This window comes from Coptis chinensis, chromosome 7 (genome assembly GCF_015680905.1).
Source record: "Coptis chinensis isolate HL-2020 chromosome 7, ASM1568090v1, whole genome shotgun sequence".
Lineage (NCBI taxonomy): Eukaryota > Viridiplantae > Streptophyta > Magnoliopsida > Ranunculales > Ranunculaceae > Coptis > Coptis chinensis.
This window is the reverse complement of record NC_141462.1, coordinates 96,769,689-96,786,114: the sequence shown is the minus strand read 5'-3', so window position 1 is coordinate 96,786,114 and position 16,426 is coordinate 96,769,689. Positions and strand designations below refer to the sequence as shown.

The following is a 16,426-nucleotide window of genomic DNA, read 5'->3' as shown; positions in this document are numbered from 1 at the left end:
ACACTTGCAATAGCACGCGACATTACCAATGTCGTTCTGCATCTGCATTCAAATTGTCAAATTTGCGAACAAAAATACAAACAAACAGGTGAAATGGAATTCTAAAAAATTTCAAAAATTTTCTTCAAATTTGAATAATTTAACATGTTATACTACCACCTAAAAATGTTCTGATAATGTAAACAAGACGTTACTATAAGAACTATAAGAAGCACATAGTCCAAGTAACTTGACACTGAGCCAGGTCTCCTTGAAGAAAACAATATGTCAAATATGAATTCTGATTGAGTGATTATCAAGCCTAGTTGGCATCAATTGGCAATGTATCCGCATGGAGCATTCTAGCTGGATATAATAATTTAAATGTTGTTGGTCAGTATCAATGGAGTATGAAAAACTAGTCAAGATACCAAACCTGAAGGGATACAAATGATGCCAAACAGTGGCAGAACCATGAAAAAAATATTACACTCATCAATCTTAGCGAGTTAGCAATACTATATGGTGAAGTGGAAGTTCCTTGTAATTTGTGTATAAACATCAGAAATGAGAGTGAGCTGAGAATCACAAGTTGACGGCTATCCTGGCTTCATAAAGATTGAATCTTTTTTGGGCAGAAATCGAAATTTTGGTAGGCTATTCAAATGACACGTATTATTATTATGATTATGATGATATGAGTGACATATTATTGACTGGGCTGGTCAAACGAATGTTTTTATTTGTTTAAGGTTATGAGAATGGATGGACGTTGATAAAGGGCCGCAGCCTGGTGTTTTGAGTCTAAAATTAATTTTCCACCTCCCTTATTATCATATGATCATCACGCTAGACTATCCCTCCTTTTAATTCTTCCCATCCCCAGGAGAGGTTGGTCATCTCTTTTAATTCTTTTTTTTTTTTTTAATTTTTTTAATTTTTTTCTATTGCTAATTATTCATTATTTTTTTGTCTAGATTTGTCAGAGTGCGGCACTTTTATTTAATCCTTCAAGGTAAATCATTCATTCATACCAATTTCTTGTTTATTATCATATTTAATTATAGTGATTTTATCTGTAAATGGAAACTAATTAAATGGGCCTTGCATGCAAATTTATATTATGTCAAAAGGATACACTGACTTATGATTATCTGCTTTAAAGATAGATTGATACATGAAGTTTGTGACGTTAATGGATTGCATCCACATTGCGAATCAAACGTTTATTTTAGGGTTTTGAAATCTGCTGTGTTCTTTCTTGGTCACGACATACAATTATCCTTATCGTGGTGATGCTCAAGTTGTATCTAAATTTTGTTGGTTGGAGATGTTCTTCTTTTACCAAGCACAGAAAAATCGAAACAGTCAAAGAAAGGGATGACAGTGGGAAAAATGAGTCCACATACCACAGGCTGACAGTCATATATATTTTTCTACTCTAAATAAACTCAGGTAGGAAGTAAAGAAAAAAATGATAAGAAAGTCCAGTTCAATTTGAAGTGGATCCACTCTTGATTTGAAGAAATAGCCATTTGATCCATTACATATTACTGAATTGCTCTTTGTTGATATTCTTCCAAAATTTGCTATAGCCATTTCACTGTTATTGAACATATTGATTTTCATCTCATTTAAAGTTTATTTTCTTCTGGTCAGCGTAATCTACACCTATTTATGTTGATTACATTTATATGTCAGGGCATTGCTGTATTTCTGAGTAAGTTCCAGCTGTCAAACTTCAATGGGAAATTGTGCGGATAAGGTAGGTGTTTAATAACATATTACATTTTTTAGAGGTAATCTACAATTCAATTTTTACATAGTTTGCATCAATATCCTATTGACATTCATTATCGTGCTCGTTCTAGAGGTAGTTTCAGCATCTATACTCTTATAACACGAGTTATATTGTTTTTTTTTATACAAATTAAGCTGAAATGCCATAGTGGCTTTAGTTTTCTTCTCTTCTTGGACAAGGGTTTAGCAGTTTAATTATTAGATTGAACATGTTTCAGTATTTGTCTCAACTTGTATCTGTCTATTTTATTTATCGAATTCTTTTCACTAATTTTAACTCGCTCCCAGGCTCTTATCCATTTACTATGCTTAGTCATTTTGTGACAATTATGTTGGGGTCAACTCCGGTTGATATAATTTCTACTGTGTTTCCTCACTCTAAAATGTCCCCATTTTCGTATTCTATGCTGACAAATTATCTTTACATGTTCGTGCTGTGTGGACACCACTCTTACCATTTGATGAGAATCGACAAACTCCAGTCTCAACTCAGCCCATCACGATTCCATAAATTTTATTTGCATCTAAGTGTCACCTCAAAGCATCTCTCATGTATATCTTTTGACTGTCACTAGTCTTTTACATCAAACAGCTTATATAGGGGCACATTATTTTCATAAACATGCTTCCTTGGGCCGCCAAGGAGAAAAAGTTAATTGGAGTGGCTGCTGAAATGTTCTCCCATAGTTAAACACACCTCTAGTTGATTGGCATGGCTTCGTGGATCTTAATCTTTCAGAATGTTGGTCCAATATTTTGTGAAGTGCCCATACATTTCTATTTTTGTTGGGCTAATGATATTTTTTATTTTGTTATGGTTTTTGACCTGGATAAATTTTAAATCATATGTGGTGCAATCTCTTCATATTGTACTGGTTCTTGTATGATCTGTAGTTTTTTTTAAAAAGGCCTTGCAACATATGTGAAATATGCAGTGTGGTGATGAAAAAGAACAGCAAGAGCATATTGTAAATTTTGGCAACGGAAATGTGCATCTCGTAACTACTAAAGAAGGTTGGGATGAAAAGTTATCAGAAGCAAGCAGTGTTGGCAAGATTGTAAGATTTCATAATCATTTTGATTTTAGTAAGGACACCAAAGTATCCCTTAAAAAATCTTTGTAAATGTTTTTCGTCATTCAACATCACTGGTATGTGAATCTAGATGTTGTAAGTTGACATGAGCAATCAAAAGGGTGTGTTGCTTTTCTCTGAAATTTTACTGGTACTTGCTAGGAGGATTCATGCATGGGACATCTACGCCATTTATATAGCATTTACAAATTACTAAGGCCCACTAGTTTGGCACAGCCAATCGCCCATGAAACCTTCATTAACACAAACAAAATTGGAAGTCTTCCTAGATCTACATTTAAGTAACACATTCACAAAATGCAGAGCAGAGAAGCTCTATTTTATTTGTCTAGATGGGAAATGACCAAGACTCATGTATGACTTAGAGTCTTAAAGTAACTCCAATTGTTGAGGTGATTTTTGGAATCATGGAGATTTGCCATTAATGACAAACAGGGCTGATACAGTAGTTTTTAGTAAATTTTTGATGTACTATACTCATTGGGATATGTATAAAAATAAATAAATATACATGGAATACTTATTAAAATTTTGGATCGACAATAGTAACTCTTTCATAACTAGTGATGACATAATTTATTAAGTATTTTAAAAACTTCTAGTGTTTTGATAAATAAGAAATCAATTAGTTGTGACTTGGGAAACTGTATGTTTTATCAATCAACAGGTTGTAGTGAATTTCAGTGCAACATGGTGTGGTCCTTGTAGAATGATTGCACCGCTTTACAGCGAACTCTCCGAGAAACATTCTTCACTCATGTTCCTTACCGTTGATGTTGATGAACTTTCTGTAAGTAATATGCACGCCTTACTTTCACTCTTTGGTTTCATAATCTCTTAAGTATTTACAATTGTCCTCCTTTGTATTAAGAAAGTTACTCCCCTCCCCCCACAAATAAATGAATGAAAATAAAAATGGAATAGCAAAAATAAAAGAAAGGTTGTGTCGTTACCACTGTGATACTCCAGGCTAAACTGGCAAGGCGGAATATAAATTTCGTGAATCAACCATACAAATGTGTATGTGACCAGATAGTTGCGTCTTTAGGCATTTCTGGCCTCGGTGACTGTGTAAATAATTCTTTGCCTTGTTGAGGTTAAAAGCAGGTATTTTCTCTGTTTTTTAGATTACAATGAAATATGGTTTTTCTTCTAGAAGTAATAAATACTACATTGCTTTGAAGTTAGTAAATTTTGGGGAAAAGATTGTTGCTTTAAGTGTATTTGAAAGTCCAATTTATCACCTATGATTAATAATAAGAAATCAATTTGGATCTTTGGACTAAGAAATGGTTGATCTGTCAGTCTGCTTCCTACATAGGAAATGACATGTAAAACATGTTGGTGCATCTTCAGACTTAGAGATGGTCAATCTAGTTCTCTATTTCCGTCAGCATTTTGGTGCATCTTTTCTTCGTTCTGGTATAGCTATGAGGCAGCTTGGTGAGGGAGGGACACCTGATCTTGTGGATGCACATTTGAATCACAGTTGGATGTTTAGACTTTGAAAGTTGTAAGGGAGAGCTTGTGGGGAGGATATGTTTGATCACTATGCATGGGAGACGGACCATTGCTTTTGTTATTCTCATATAGGAGCAAAGTTTAATATGATCTCGCCCACAATCTTGAGTGTGGTGTGGATTCATGGGAAATGTGTTGGCTATAAATTTGAGAATCAGCCATAAGTTTATCTGTTTCTGGCGAGGGAAAATGTTTAGTAAGAAAAAAATTGAACCTTTGTTGTCAGTGAGACAAACCTTCTTCCAACGGCTATGTTTCCCCATGAAATAATTGCCCGGTGATGTTAAATTCCTATTAAAAAGGGATCATGCTGTTCTTCCAAGCTCGAGTAGGTAGTAAATGACTTGTCCAGACTTTGCATATTAAATAGGGACCTCCCGAAACAAACCAGCTGAACTTTCTTTTCAATTGTACATGTTTGTTGATGAAATGATTGAGTGTGGTCTATTGTGATGCAGGAATTCAGTTCGTCGTGGGATATTCGAGCAACTCCTACGTTCTTCTTTCTCAGAGATGGTCAACAAATAGACAAGCTTGTTGGGGCCAACAAACTAGAACTTCAGAAGAAGATCGTTACATTTGCTGACTCGGGAAACCATTCTAAATGAAGATTACGTTCTTTAAGTCTTCACGTATAGTTTGTTTTTTCTGCTTTTTCTAGGCTATTCTAGGTACTTATATTATATAATCAGTTTTGATACCTTTGATGTGTGAAATTAGAAGATGAATGGTGTTAATTTTGTGTAGTGTTATTGAATTCCCAGAGGTAAAACTGAGAATGAAATTTATTCTATTGTCATCCTCACAATTATTGGTCGAGGTAATCGCAAAAAGATGTTCCGAGGTGCACATTATCAATTTTTTGCGTGACCTTTTACAAAATTATGGTGAAAATAGGAATAAGTAATGGAAATGCAATTACAAACTGTGCATTAAGACGTGACTAAAAGTCTTTGGTGAATTTATTTTTTTTCAACTGGACTAGAGTGTCTGGAAAACTGAAACTAGAACTAAAATTGTAGCCTAAGAAGTGAAATATGTAGATCCTGCACGTATATTGAACTGTCACTTTTATATGTTTTTGAAAACCCAGTACCATTTTCATGCCAAGAGCTAAGCATGTCCTTCAGCATTTCCTGGGCTTAACCACACTTCATAATTTTTTCACATGAAATTGGTTTCCGTCGAAATACACCAAACGTGTCAACCAATACATTGAGTAAACACAAACTGAATATGACTAAAAGTTTGAACCCCAGAAGCTGTCTATCTTTTAGAATAGAGCTTTTGGAAGGCCTTAATGGAAGCCATGTTACTCGCTTGATTTTCACATGGAAAGGTGAGTACTCTCTAAAACAACAACCGTCCTGCAATAGTGCCATCAACAAAATGTCAAAGTCCTTGCTATCCTATCATTGCTGACGAATTAGTCTATAAAAATGTCAAAATCATCAACCATTGATGCCCAGGTCCATTGATGATAATCCTTGAAGCACAAGGAAATTTTAAACGTAGCATTGCCCCGTTGCTACTGCCAAATGTCAATAGTAATGGCTCTTATAGAACTTTGTTTGCTGCATCAGACAAAGTAGAAAGCTTCACTTCTACAGAATGCCATATAAAATGAAGTTTCCCTTGCTTTGTTATTCCAGAACTGGAGGGTGGAGCTGGAATTTCATTTCAAAGCTGCAAGATATTTCTATGGATGGATTACAAATTACAAATACAGGATTTCAAGTACAATATAGTAATATTACAGTCCGTGTAATACATATTTCTCTGAACAAACATATCCAGCAAAATGAATAAATGGAAACATCAGATTAGTTGTGACGATCATCATCATCAATACCAGATTTAAACACCTTAGCCAATTGGCATTGCTCTTACGTTCCTTTCGGTTTCATGCCAATTGTCATCAGTTTTACCTTCCTTTTGGATTCATGATCTGTGAGAACACGGCACTAGGTGTCAACCCGTCTGAATCCTCACTAGCAAGGCTCTGACCCCCAATGCTCATCGACAGCCCACTGCTCCTTGAATCTGTTGTGTTGCCATCGAACAGATCAAGATCCTTCTTCCCTTCAATTTTCTTACACAAAGGGGTCTCCTCAGTATCCAGCTTGTCAAGGATCCCGCCATTCTCTTCTGCACTCTCCTGCAGCTGCAAAGCAAACTCAAGGTTCCACAGCACGTCACCCATAGCTGGTCGTTCAGTTCCATTGTCTGCAACACACTTCTCAGCTGTCTCTGCAAACTTCTTGAAGCACTCTGGTGCAATCTTTCCCTTCAGATATGGGTCCATGATCTGATCAAGAATGCCCTTCTTCTGGCAATGCAAGGCCCATTCTGCCAAGCTCACTTGCTCCTTTGCAAGTGTTGGATTCAACGCTGGACGTGCACACAACACCTCAAACAGGACAACCCCAAATGAGTAGACATCAGATTTCTCCGTCAGTTGCTGCCGCCTGAAGTATTCTGGATCTAAATACCCAAAACTACCTTTTACAACAGTGCTGACATGAGTGTGATCCAATGTAGGCCCTGTTTTTGACAATCCAAAATCTGAAACCTTGGCGACCCATTTCTCATCCAACAAGATGTTTGTGGTCTTAACATCGCGGTGGATGATGGTGTGTTTGGCACCAGTATGGAGATAATGTAAACCTCGGGCAGACCCAATGCAAATCTCAAGCCTTTGTTTCCACGGGAGGGGAGGTTTTTGCGTCTTATAAAGGTGTTCTCTAAGTGTTCCGAACGCCATGTAATCATAGACGAGGATCATCTCACAGTTCTCTTCACAGTAGCCAATCAGAGACACCAGATGACGGTGGCGTAATTTTGAGAGCATCTCGATTTCAGTTTGGAATTCGTGGACACCTTGCTCAGACAGTGGGTTCCCACGCTTGATTGCAACCTTAGTAGTTGCACCATCGATTTCACCCTTGTAAACTTTTCCGAAACCGCCAACTCCCAAGAGTAGAGCCTCATCAAAGTTGTTGGTGGCCGCCTTGATTTCAGCAAACGAGAAGTGACGGCAAAGGTTAGCCGGAAGTGAAGATGCATGGCTTCCCGTAGCGTTTGTTTTTGCAGATCCCGCGGAATGTGAATTTCCATACAGAGAAAGTGGAAGCCACCCAGACGGCCCATCACTAGCGCTGGAATCTTTTCCCTGTCTGCGGCGTCGTGACACCGCAAACCCAAAGAAGCAAAGAAGACAGATGGCAGCAAATCCACCTACAACACCTCCTGCAATTACACCCGTTTGTTTTTTGGCATTCCCTGAACTAGGAGACTCCGAAGGTTGGTTTATCTCATCCTGTATTGGAGCTGGGATTGGATTTGGCCCTGCAAGGTTTCCGGTACTATCATTAACTTTGAAAATCTCCAGTCCATTTAAGATGGCATCATAATATTCGGACTTCGTTTCTGTGTAGGGGTGAAGTGCAAGCCAAAGATCCTGTTGACCGTTCCCCTGTGGAACAAGCACAACATAATCTTTATACACCGGAATTCCATTCCCTCCACCAGTCCAAGCACCAACATCTGCATTCTCCATAGCAGTTTGATTATTTATGAAGATATTAAATGCTCTTTGATTAACCTTGTTTATAACCGCTTGGATCTCGCAGAAATGGAGCCTTACCAGATAGAAGAACCCTGAGTCAACTGCAAAAATCCAAGTGAGATTGTAATTAATGTTGACCTTTGGCTCAGGTCCCATTGTTCGTGCTGTAGCATAGACATCCACTGGTGCAACATACGCAGGAACGCTATCGGGGTACCTAATTGTGACATTATTAGAACCAGCACTATCTGTCACACCAGTTGCTGCAGTAAAGATGTAAGGTGAATCATCTGCCCAAGTCCGAAACATTCCAGTATCGCCGGTCGTTGAAATCTGATTGCCACCCACATTAAGCCGATAAAGATTCTCGAGATTGGTACTATTATCAATAATGAAAGGCTGTGCCTGGCCAATGATAAAAACATCCCCATTGGTAGTATTGTAGATATCGGGCATAGACACAAGCTCAATCCCATTCACAAAGGCGAACGCATTCGGAGACGGTATGAAAGTTACATTCAATCTTCCACCCACTACATTAACACAAAATTCCTTGACAATATAATCATAGTTCAAAGCCCGAGTAGTTTGCCAAACACTAAAGTTTCTAAGGAAGGTGAATTCCCCGGAAATGACACCAAAGCGTGCATCAGAAGCATTGAGACCGGCATATGAAGCGGGGTAAAAATAAAGACGGAGAAACTTCCGGCCAGACGCAACAGGAAAACTGTAGGTGAAATTTGAACGAAAGATACGAGCAGTCATGTAGGGAACTGTAGGAACAGAAGGGGCTTGTCTAGAAGCAGTATCAGTTAAGGTATTGTCTTCAGCTGGTGCAAATTTAGAGCCAATGTCAGTGGTCCAGTTCCGACCATCGGTGTCGGTCGTCTCTGGCGCCGCACCACAATTCAAAAGGATTTTATCAGCTGGAACATATGGTTGTTGTGCATCAACCCGACACACAACACATATCAACAAGAAGAATATGCAGTAAACAAACAGATTTACGATGCTCTTCATGGGATCAATCAAAAAAGATCTCTTCTTTCAACTGCAAATTAGAGATCTTTTTGACAAGAACTAATTTAAGACTAGAATTAATGGAAAAAGAGGTGATGGATATTGCACAAAGGGTACATGACTAATACAAGTAACTGTTATGGAGCAAGATCTTGTATTGATTACCCCCAGATCTACTGAAAACTAAAAACAACCAAAGAAGAAGAAGAAGTGATAAGGAACAAATTCAACAAAATACCTTGAGATAAAAACACTCATCTCCTTGTTGTTCTTTGTGTGTAATAAGAAATGAAATTTTTTTGAGGACAAAATATTTTTCAGACAAATAAAGACTTGGTGGTAGTGAAGTTTAATATTTTGAGACTTGGTAAATTTTACTTAACTTGTGTTGCCATTATTATTAGTTGATGACAGATTTTGGTCCTGTGTTAATCAAAGGAAGTAGACTAAAGACTAAAGACTATAATTTTCCACATTTTCTTTTCAGTCACATGTCCTCTGTACAGTTAATCATGGATGTGGGCTGGAGTCAACGCTTCATTTGCCTAATCAAGCTAGCTAGGCTCGTCAAATCATTTTATTAGGTTTGGTAGAATGAATTCAATAATTCAAGACTTCATGAAAATAGTAATATTAATTAGGATTAATTTCTGTGCATTCCGATTGCAATTGCAAGTCACAAATATTCACCTCCACGTCGTCCACCGTTTTGGTGAAAAGCAATGTGAGGCTGCTCAATGCAAATGTGAAAAATAATCTCGGACAGAATGTTAGATTCCGTCTGAATGTAAAAATCAAAAAAATGCGCTGGACGAAATGAAACATCCCGTCTGAAGTTTAAAAAAAAAAACGAAAACATGCGAGACGGAATCCAATATCTCGTCTGGAAAAAAAATCGATTTTTTTAAAAAAAAAATACATATTAGACGGAATCCAACATCCCGTCCGAAATTCACAACCCAGCCACTATCTCGATTGAAGATTTCACTCTCGTTTTGATTTGGGAAAATAATCACCGAAATATTAAACTATAAATAGGTGAATAAAGTCACATTCCCACCATATCTACCTGCATTGAAAATGCTCTAATGGGAGGTCTAAGAAACGGATGATGGAACCATGAAATTAGTGGTTAGGACTTGCCGAAAATAATAATATTATGCAATTTTCCGGAATATATTTCTTTTTTCATACGCTTGACAATTGTGGAATTTAGAACTCAAAACAAAATTCATAACGTGTTGCCCAAAAGCTTAAGTAAAATTCAAAGCCAGTGAGGAATGGGACCAAGTTGTTCTATAATATAAGTCCACCGTCTCCCCTCACCGCGTCGTATGTGGGTCTGCCAACTAGAAGAGTGGGTGCTGTGTGCACAATCGACAACGAGAATACAGTCACCATCATAACTTTTCTTTTCACGCGGCAAAGCCATTTTTTTCTATCAGCTGGGACCAGTGCGTACATCAAACGTGTTCAGATTCCATCCTGCTTTCAGTTGTGTCCACATATTACCGTGCCTTATTCCGCTCTCTACGGGATTTTAGAACATATATATATATTTTAGAGCAACTCTGTGTCAAGAGTGAACATATATTTGTGAAGTTACGAACTATCACAGTGATTTAATATATATTAACAAATTCCGGTTGGAGAGTGACCTCTTAGAAATGGAGAGTGTATTTAAGATTACTCTAAACAAAATATCAACTGTTCACTGAGTACGAATTCTGAAGTATGAACACTACATCTTTCGGCCTAGCAAATATTGGGTTAGTCTTTTACTTGGTCGCATCCCGAATAGCCTGGTGCACACTATTTAATCTAAGAGTGACTGGTTGGGATCTGGACTCTAAAATACGTGTCGAAGCCGTGTGGAAATTTCTTTTATTTGATCAACTTTCAAGATTATGGAATAGAAAAGATAAAGTTTACCATTAAGGAGCAATATCAACCTTAATAACAGCTTTGTTTAGATAAAAAAAAACTTTTTTGAGCGTATAGGTAAAGATAATGATCGGTGATTGAGAAATTTACGTTTGATAGCTCTTTGAAGATAGTTGAGGAAAGTCAATGCCAATGGGATTTTCACTTACATCAACGTCTACAGTTACCGTATTTCATATGTAGTGGTATGGAAGATCGATTGAGTCTCTTATGAGAACGAGGCTGTAGAATTTAAACTTTGATTTAAACACACAAAATCGAATAATATGCGTAGAAGAAAAATTTGGACTAAATAAACTTTAGTATATCAATTCAATCACTTATCTTAATTTTTTTTATTAATAGAGTAGAGAGTTATGGCTGACCCAACCTGCATTAGTTAAAATCTTTAGTATATCCTCCCATTCTTATCCTCCTCAGTAATAGTCGTGAGAGTTGAGGGACAAAATAGTTGGTTACATAGTCATTTTCTTGTCATGCAAGGAAATCTCTATTCATTTCCCTGAACACATGCACAAAGCTTACTGTTGTAAAATAACCTAGTGTAGCTTTAATAGCAAAGAACTAAGTTTTGATTGCCATGGCACCCTCTCCTTCTCTTGGAGAATTCTTACTGATCTCAAAGAATCATAAGCCACTATAATCCTTAACTTTTGAAGCATCTGGCATCCTTTCAATCCTTCATAAATAGCTCTCAGTTCTTTGAAAAGAATTGTCCTCAATCCACCACCACCGAGTATACGCGAGTAGGACTTGGCCTTGGGAATCTCAGATTACACCTCCAATTCCACACCTATCCTCTGGCAAAGCACCATAAGGATTCAATTTCACTGTATTTTCAGGTGGTTTTGTCCAGATGCATTGTTTAGGGGCTATCATAATCAAGTTTGTCGTTAGTCCTAGCCTTTGTAACAACACTCTACCTTGACTAGTGCATTCTATTGTGGAGAATTGGCCTTGTAAATAAGTGCACATTTAAGTTGTAACCCAATTTTTTACCACCTGCCAAACTTGTGAAGTATTTCTAAACCTTCTGAAATTTCTTCTCCCCAAATAAAACTTACCACTGCACATAAGAATACCTTATAGATTTCTGCCTCCAGAGTATTTGTGCTGCAAATTCTCATAAGTTGAAACCATTCAGAGTTAGTGTCAAGCGCTTGTATATTGAGGCCAAGTAATTGTTTCACACTCTCCCATATAGCTTTGCTGTACACAGACTCAAAGAAGAGATGCTTTGAGTTCTCCCTTGAGTTGTTACATAGGCAGCACTTTGAGCTGTGAAGCACCTTCTTCTGCATAAGCATGTCTTGAGTGGGGATGTTACCTGATAAAAGCTGCCACGTTGTGAATGAGTGTTTAGGTACAACCCACTTCCCCCAAACAAGATGAAACCATTTTACTTTAGCGCTAGGGAGATGCAAAGCACGATAGGCAGATTTATAGCTAAACCTTCCATTAGGGTCCGGAGTCCAAAGAATTCTATCCTCTGTTAAAAAAGAATTAATTTTTGTGGCAGAAATAGTATCCTTAAGAGAGCTTGATGGCAATTCATTAACTATGGCATTCCAATTTCCCTCATGAATAATTAAGATCACTAACTTTGGCATTGCCTGGAAGTGGAATGACAGTCCTAGCATATATATTCTCCCAAAGTGGTGTATCTTCACACCACATATCATGCCACAGCCATGTATAACCAATAGAGATACTGTATTTTATAAATTTCCTGGCTACTTTCCTTGTTTTAAGGATTCCTCTCCACACCCAAGAGTAGTCCTTGGGTACATTCATAGTCCAGAAGTACTTCTCTTTCAAGTTTTGGTCCATAAATTATTCTCTTTAGAAACCACTTTAAACACTAATCCACATTGAGCAACTATATTCCACACTTTGAGGTCTAATATCCCCAATCCACCCTCCTTCTTGTCCAGTGCAGTACATTTCTTACTTGCATGATGGATTTTCTTGCTCATAACATGGCCACTCCATAAAAACCTATTACAAATCCTTGTGACTTGCTCCAGAACAGTTAAAGGGATAACAAAATTTTTTGCCCAATATACATGGAAGGTGGAGAGCACTGAATGGATCAATTGTAATCTTCTTGTGTGAGACAAAACTCTAGCTTTCCAATTTTGAATTCTACTTGTAATCCTTTCCACAAAAAGTTGACAATCCTTTATGCCTAATCTAGGAGAGAGTAAAGGTAATCCAAGGTAGGTGATGGGAGGAGTTGCCAGTTGGATACCTATGGTGTTTGCCAAAAGTTGGCCTTCATATGAGTTCATACCTCCAACAAGAAGTGTTGTTTTGTTCTTATTGAATCTCAGTCCAGTTGCTTGAGCAAAGATTTCCAATATTGCTTGTATAGTAAGTAATGAAACACACTCACCTTTAAAGAAGAGGAGTAAATCATCAGCAAAACAAAGGTTCACAATCTTTGTTTTTCTGCATTTTGGATGTGGCTTTATGCTTCTACTCACAAACCCTTCCTTGAGTAAACAACTCAAAATTTCCATAATGAGAACAAAAATGTAAGGAGATAGAGGGTCACCTTGCCTTAAACCCCTTTTGCCTGTAAAGAATCCTTCCGGAGTTTCATTAATCATAATAGAGAAATATAGTGTTGAGAAACACATATGAATATATCCATCTTCTCATTTTAGGGGGAATGTGACTATAAACTCCCTGCTCTTACTGAGTTTCCTTACTTTGTTGGTACCCGATTCTCGGAGGAAAAAGGCTTCCTTTATCAGCTGCAGGAGAGTCTCGATGACACTGAGAATATATCTAAGGTTAACTCGGACTACATGCGTGATTTTCACATATACAAGGCAGTTACTTCCCGTGTCTTACTAATTCTTCTCAACCTCGTTGTTATCGCTATCCCAATGGTTTACGTGCGGTTGTACTTTTGTAGGCCGGAAAGGACATAAGTGGAAGAGAGTAATAGGTAAAACTGCATATTACTCCGGCGTTACGCTTTACAAAGGAGACTTTTTATGTCAGAAGGCACAATGGAGAGGTTGATGTTGTCAAGAACCTTGATGATGCTGATGGTTCTTATGTGCCCACTACATCTTTTGTTATTTCAGCAACAAAAGATTATGACGTTAATGCCGAAAACAATTATCTGCAAATGTGACTATAAACTTTGGACGGAATATTTCATTCCGTCTGAATGTAAAAAATAAAAAAAATATCGAAAAAATGCGCCAGACGAAATGTTGTAAGAATGAAAAAATAAAATAAACAAAAAAAAGTCGAAAAAAAAAACACGCCGGGATCGAAATGAAACCTCCCGTATGGAAAAAACACACGAGACGGAATAAAAAGTTCCGTTTGAAATTCACAACTCAGTAACAATCTCGGTAGCCCTCATTGTTATCTAGTGAAGAGTTACCTCTATAGTCATCCTTACATTGGGCCATTGGTTTTGGTTTATAAGAGTGACAAGTTAGAGCATTCCCAATACAAGTCAATATTTTCCCCTCTTATCACCTCCACGTAGGCAGTTTTTCTCCCTTCTTATCACCGTTTTTGGTGAAAAGCAAGGTGAAGCTGCCCAATGCAAAAGTGAATATTAATCTCGGACGGGATGTTAGATTTCGTCTGGACATAAAAATCGAAAAAATGATCCGGACGGAATGAAACATCCAAAAAAAAAAAAAAAAAAAAAAAAAAAAAAAATCATGCGAGACGGAATGAAACATTCCGTCCGAAAAAATACCCATTTTTTAAAAAAAAAACACACGATACCGAATCCAACATCCCGTCCGAAGTTCACAAGTCAACTACTATTTCGGTTGAAGGTTTTACCCCGGTAATGACTTGGGAAAATAGTCACCCTCCTTTTCACCTCTGCATTGGGCACTGGATTTGAACAAAAAAGAAGTAAAAATTTTCGCATTCCCCTCTTTTTCACCTGCATTGGAAATGCTCTTACTATTTCTTCTCAAAGTCAATTGTATTGAGAATGCTCTAAATATAAAAATGATCAACGTCGAGATTCTCTCATCTGTTTCTGAATGACAAACACTTCATTGACCTACACATATGAACTTGTAGCTCATTTTGGTTGCGGCAACCCTCTCCTAACGAGAGAGGTTAGTTGCGATTTGAACCCCAACTACGTTGTATGGCGGTATGGGAAGTTTGCACTTGTGTAACTATTAAGCCCTTTGGGCTGGCGATAATAGCCTACGGGCAAGGTTCGAAGAGTCGACACGACTCCATGTTCGATTACCCTCGGGCTGATTGTTGGAGTTATCCCTCACATGAGGGAGAAAAATAGATTCGAGAGAAAAGGCGAATTCGGGCGTTGAAATGTCGAGGAGCGCCAGCGCTCGGATGGAGCGCGACTTTTTTCGAGTTCCATAGAAGAATAGAGGCGACCAGCCATAGGGGGCGACTTCGCGCTCAGACTCCAAGACATGGAAGCGCAAGCCTTCAGTCTAATTTCGTGGGCCTTTGCTACAGTACCCGCGAATTTGGTTTTTGGAGATAAAAACCAAAATCAAGGTTTTGGAAAACCTAAGACTAATAACCAAACAAGTCAGAAGGATTGGAATCCAGACTAAAACAAAGAGAGAGAACCTTTACAGAGATACAACCCTGTAAAGAGATAAGAGTGATCTAGTAAGGTGAGACCTGAAAGAGAGATTGTAATCTTCCTTCCCACGTTATTAAGAACTGACTCTTGTGGAAGTAGGCATCATTGGCGAACCACGGTAAATCTTTGTGTTGTGGTTTGCTTTTACCGCTTTACATTATTATCCGTTGTTAATAGTTGTTTAGCGAAGTTGGGCATGTTAGTATAGGTAGTTTGTGATATTTGAGATTTATCTGGAGTTGAAGTGTGTTCATACAAGTTATCTGTGTAGTGGGGGAACCGATTGGTATTGGTGTAATCCCCAACAAGTGGTATCAGAGCCTTGGTTAGAATAGCCTAGGGTGTTATCCGAATCTTGGTCAGAAGGTGTTTGACGAAATTCCTGAGAGAAGATTTGAGGTTAAATAACTTGTAGAGATGGACCATTCCGTGAACACTCGTATGATGAGTCTGAATAGGAAGAACTACACCATCTGGAAAGCCAAGATGGAAGACTTGCTATACTGCAAGGACTTGGCACTTCTCATTGAGAATGAGGGAGTAAAACCGAAAGTTATCGATGAAATTTGAGTGGAAAAAAGCTCGACGTAAAAGCGATTGGATACATTCGACGATGGATTGACGCGGTGTCTTTCACCATGTGTCCTAAGAGACTACTGACCTTCACCGTGGAAGAAACTTCGAAGACCGTGATGAGAGGAAGTCGGGTGGAAACAAAGTGCTAGTCGTTAAGAAGTTTTGCATTACCGGCAGTACCAAGAAGGTTCTTCAATGTCCGAAAGCATCTTAATGAAGTACAGAATATCATCAATTAGATGCATTTGATGAAGATCAATTTGGGAGACGAAGTTGAGGCTTTGTTTCTATTAGGCTCTCTACCCGAAA

The 16,426-nt window shown here is 38.0% G+C and overlaps 2 protein-coding genes across 3 annotated transcripts; one reads left to right on the top strand and one right to left on the bottom strand.

The window, feature by feature from the left end:
* The first annotated feature begins 339 nt into the window (after window positions 1–339).
* On the top strand, window positions 340–6,879 carry TH9 (thioredoxin H-type 9). Of its 2 annotated transcripts, XM_086570440.1 has the most exons (7): window positions 340–631; window positions 732–870; window positions 957–995; window positions 1,680–1,744; window positions 2,715–2,837; window positions 3,541–3,663; window positions 4,853–5,243. In XM_086570440.1, exons 4-7 carry the CDS (start codon window positions 1,724–1,726, stop codon window positions 5,000–5,002), a joined length of 417 nt encoding a protein of 138 aa, XP_086426566.1. In that variant the 5' UTR covers window positions 340–631; window positions 732–870; window positions 957–995; window positions 1,680–1,723; the 3' UTR covers window positions 5,003–5,243. The 2 variants fall into 2 exon arrangements, with proteins under 2 accessions (XP_086426566.1, XP_086426565.1); XM_086570439.1 differs by lacking the exon at window positions 340–631 and having other exon boundaries at window positions 711–870; window positions 957–994; window positions 1,681–1,744; window positions 4,853–6,879.
* FER (Malectin/receptor-like protein kinase family protein) lies at window positions 6,068–9,425 on the bottom strand. The gene has a single exon (XM_086570438.1). It carries the CDS (start codon window positions 8,980–8,982, stop codon window positions 6,319–6,321), a length of 2,664 nt encoding a protein of 887 aa, XP_086426564.1. The 5' UTR covers window positions 8,983–9,425; the 3' UTR covers window positions 6,068–6,318.
* Window positions 9,426–16,426: the final 7,001 nt, after the last annotated feature.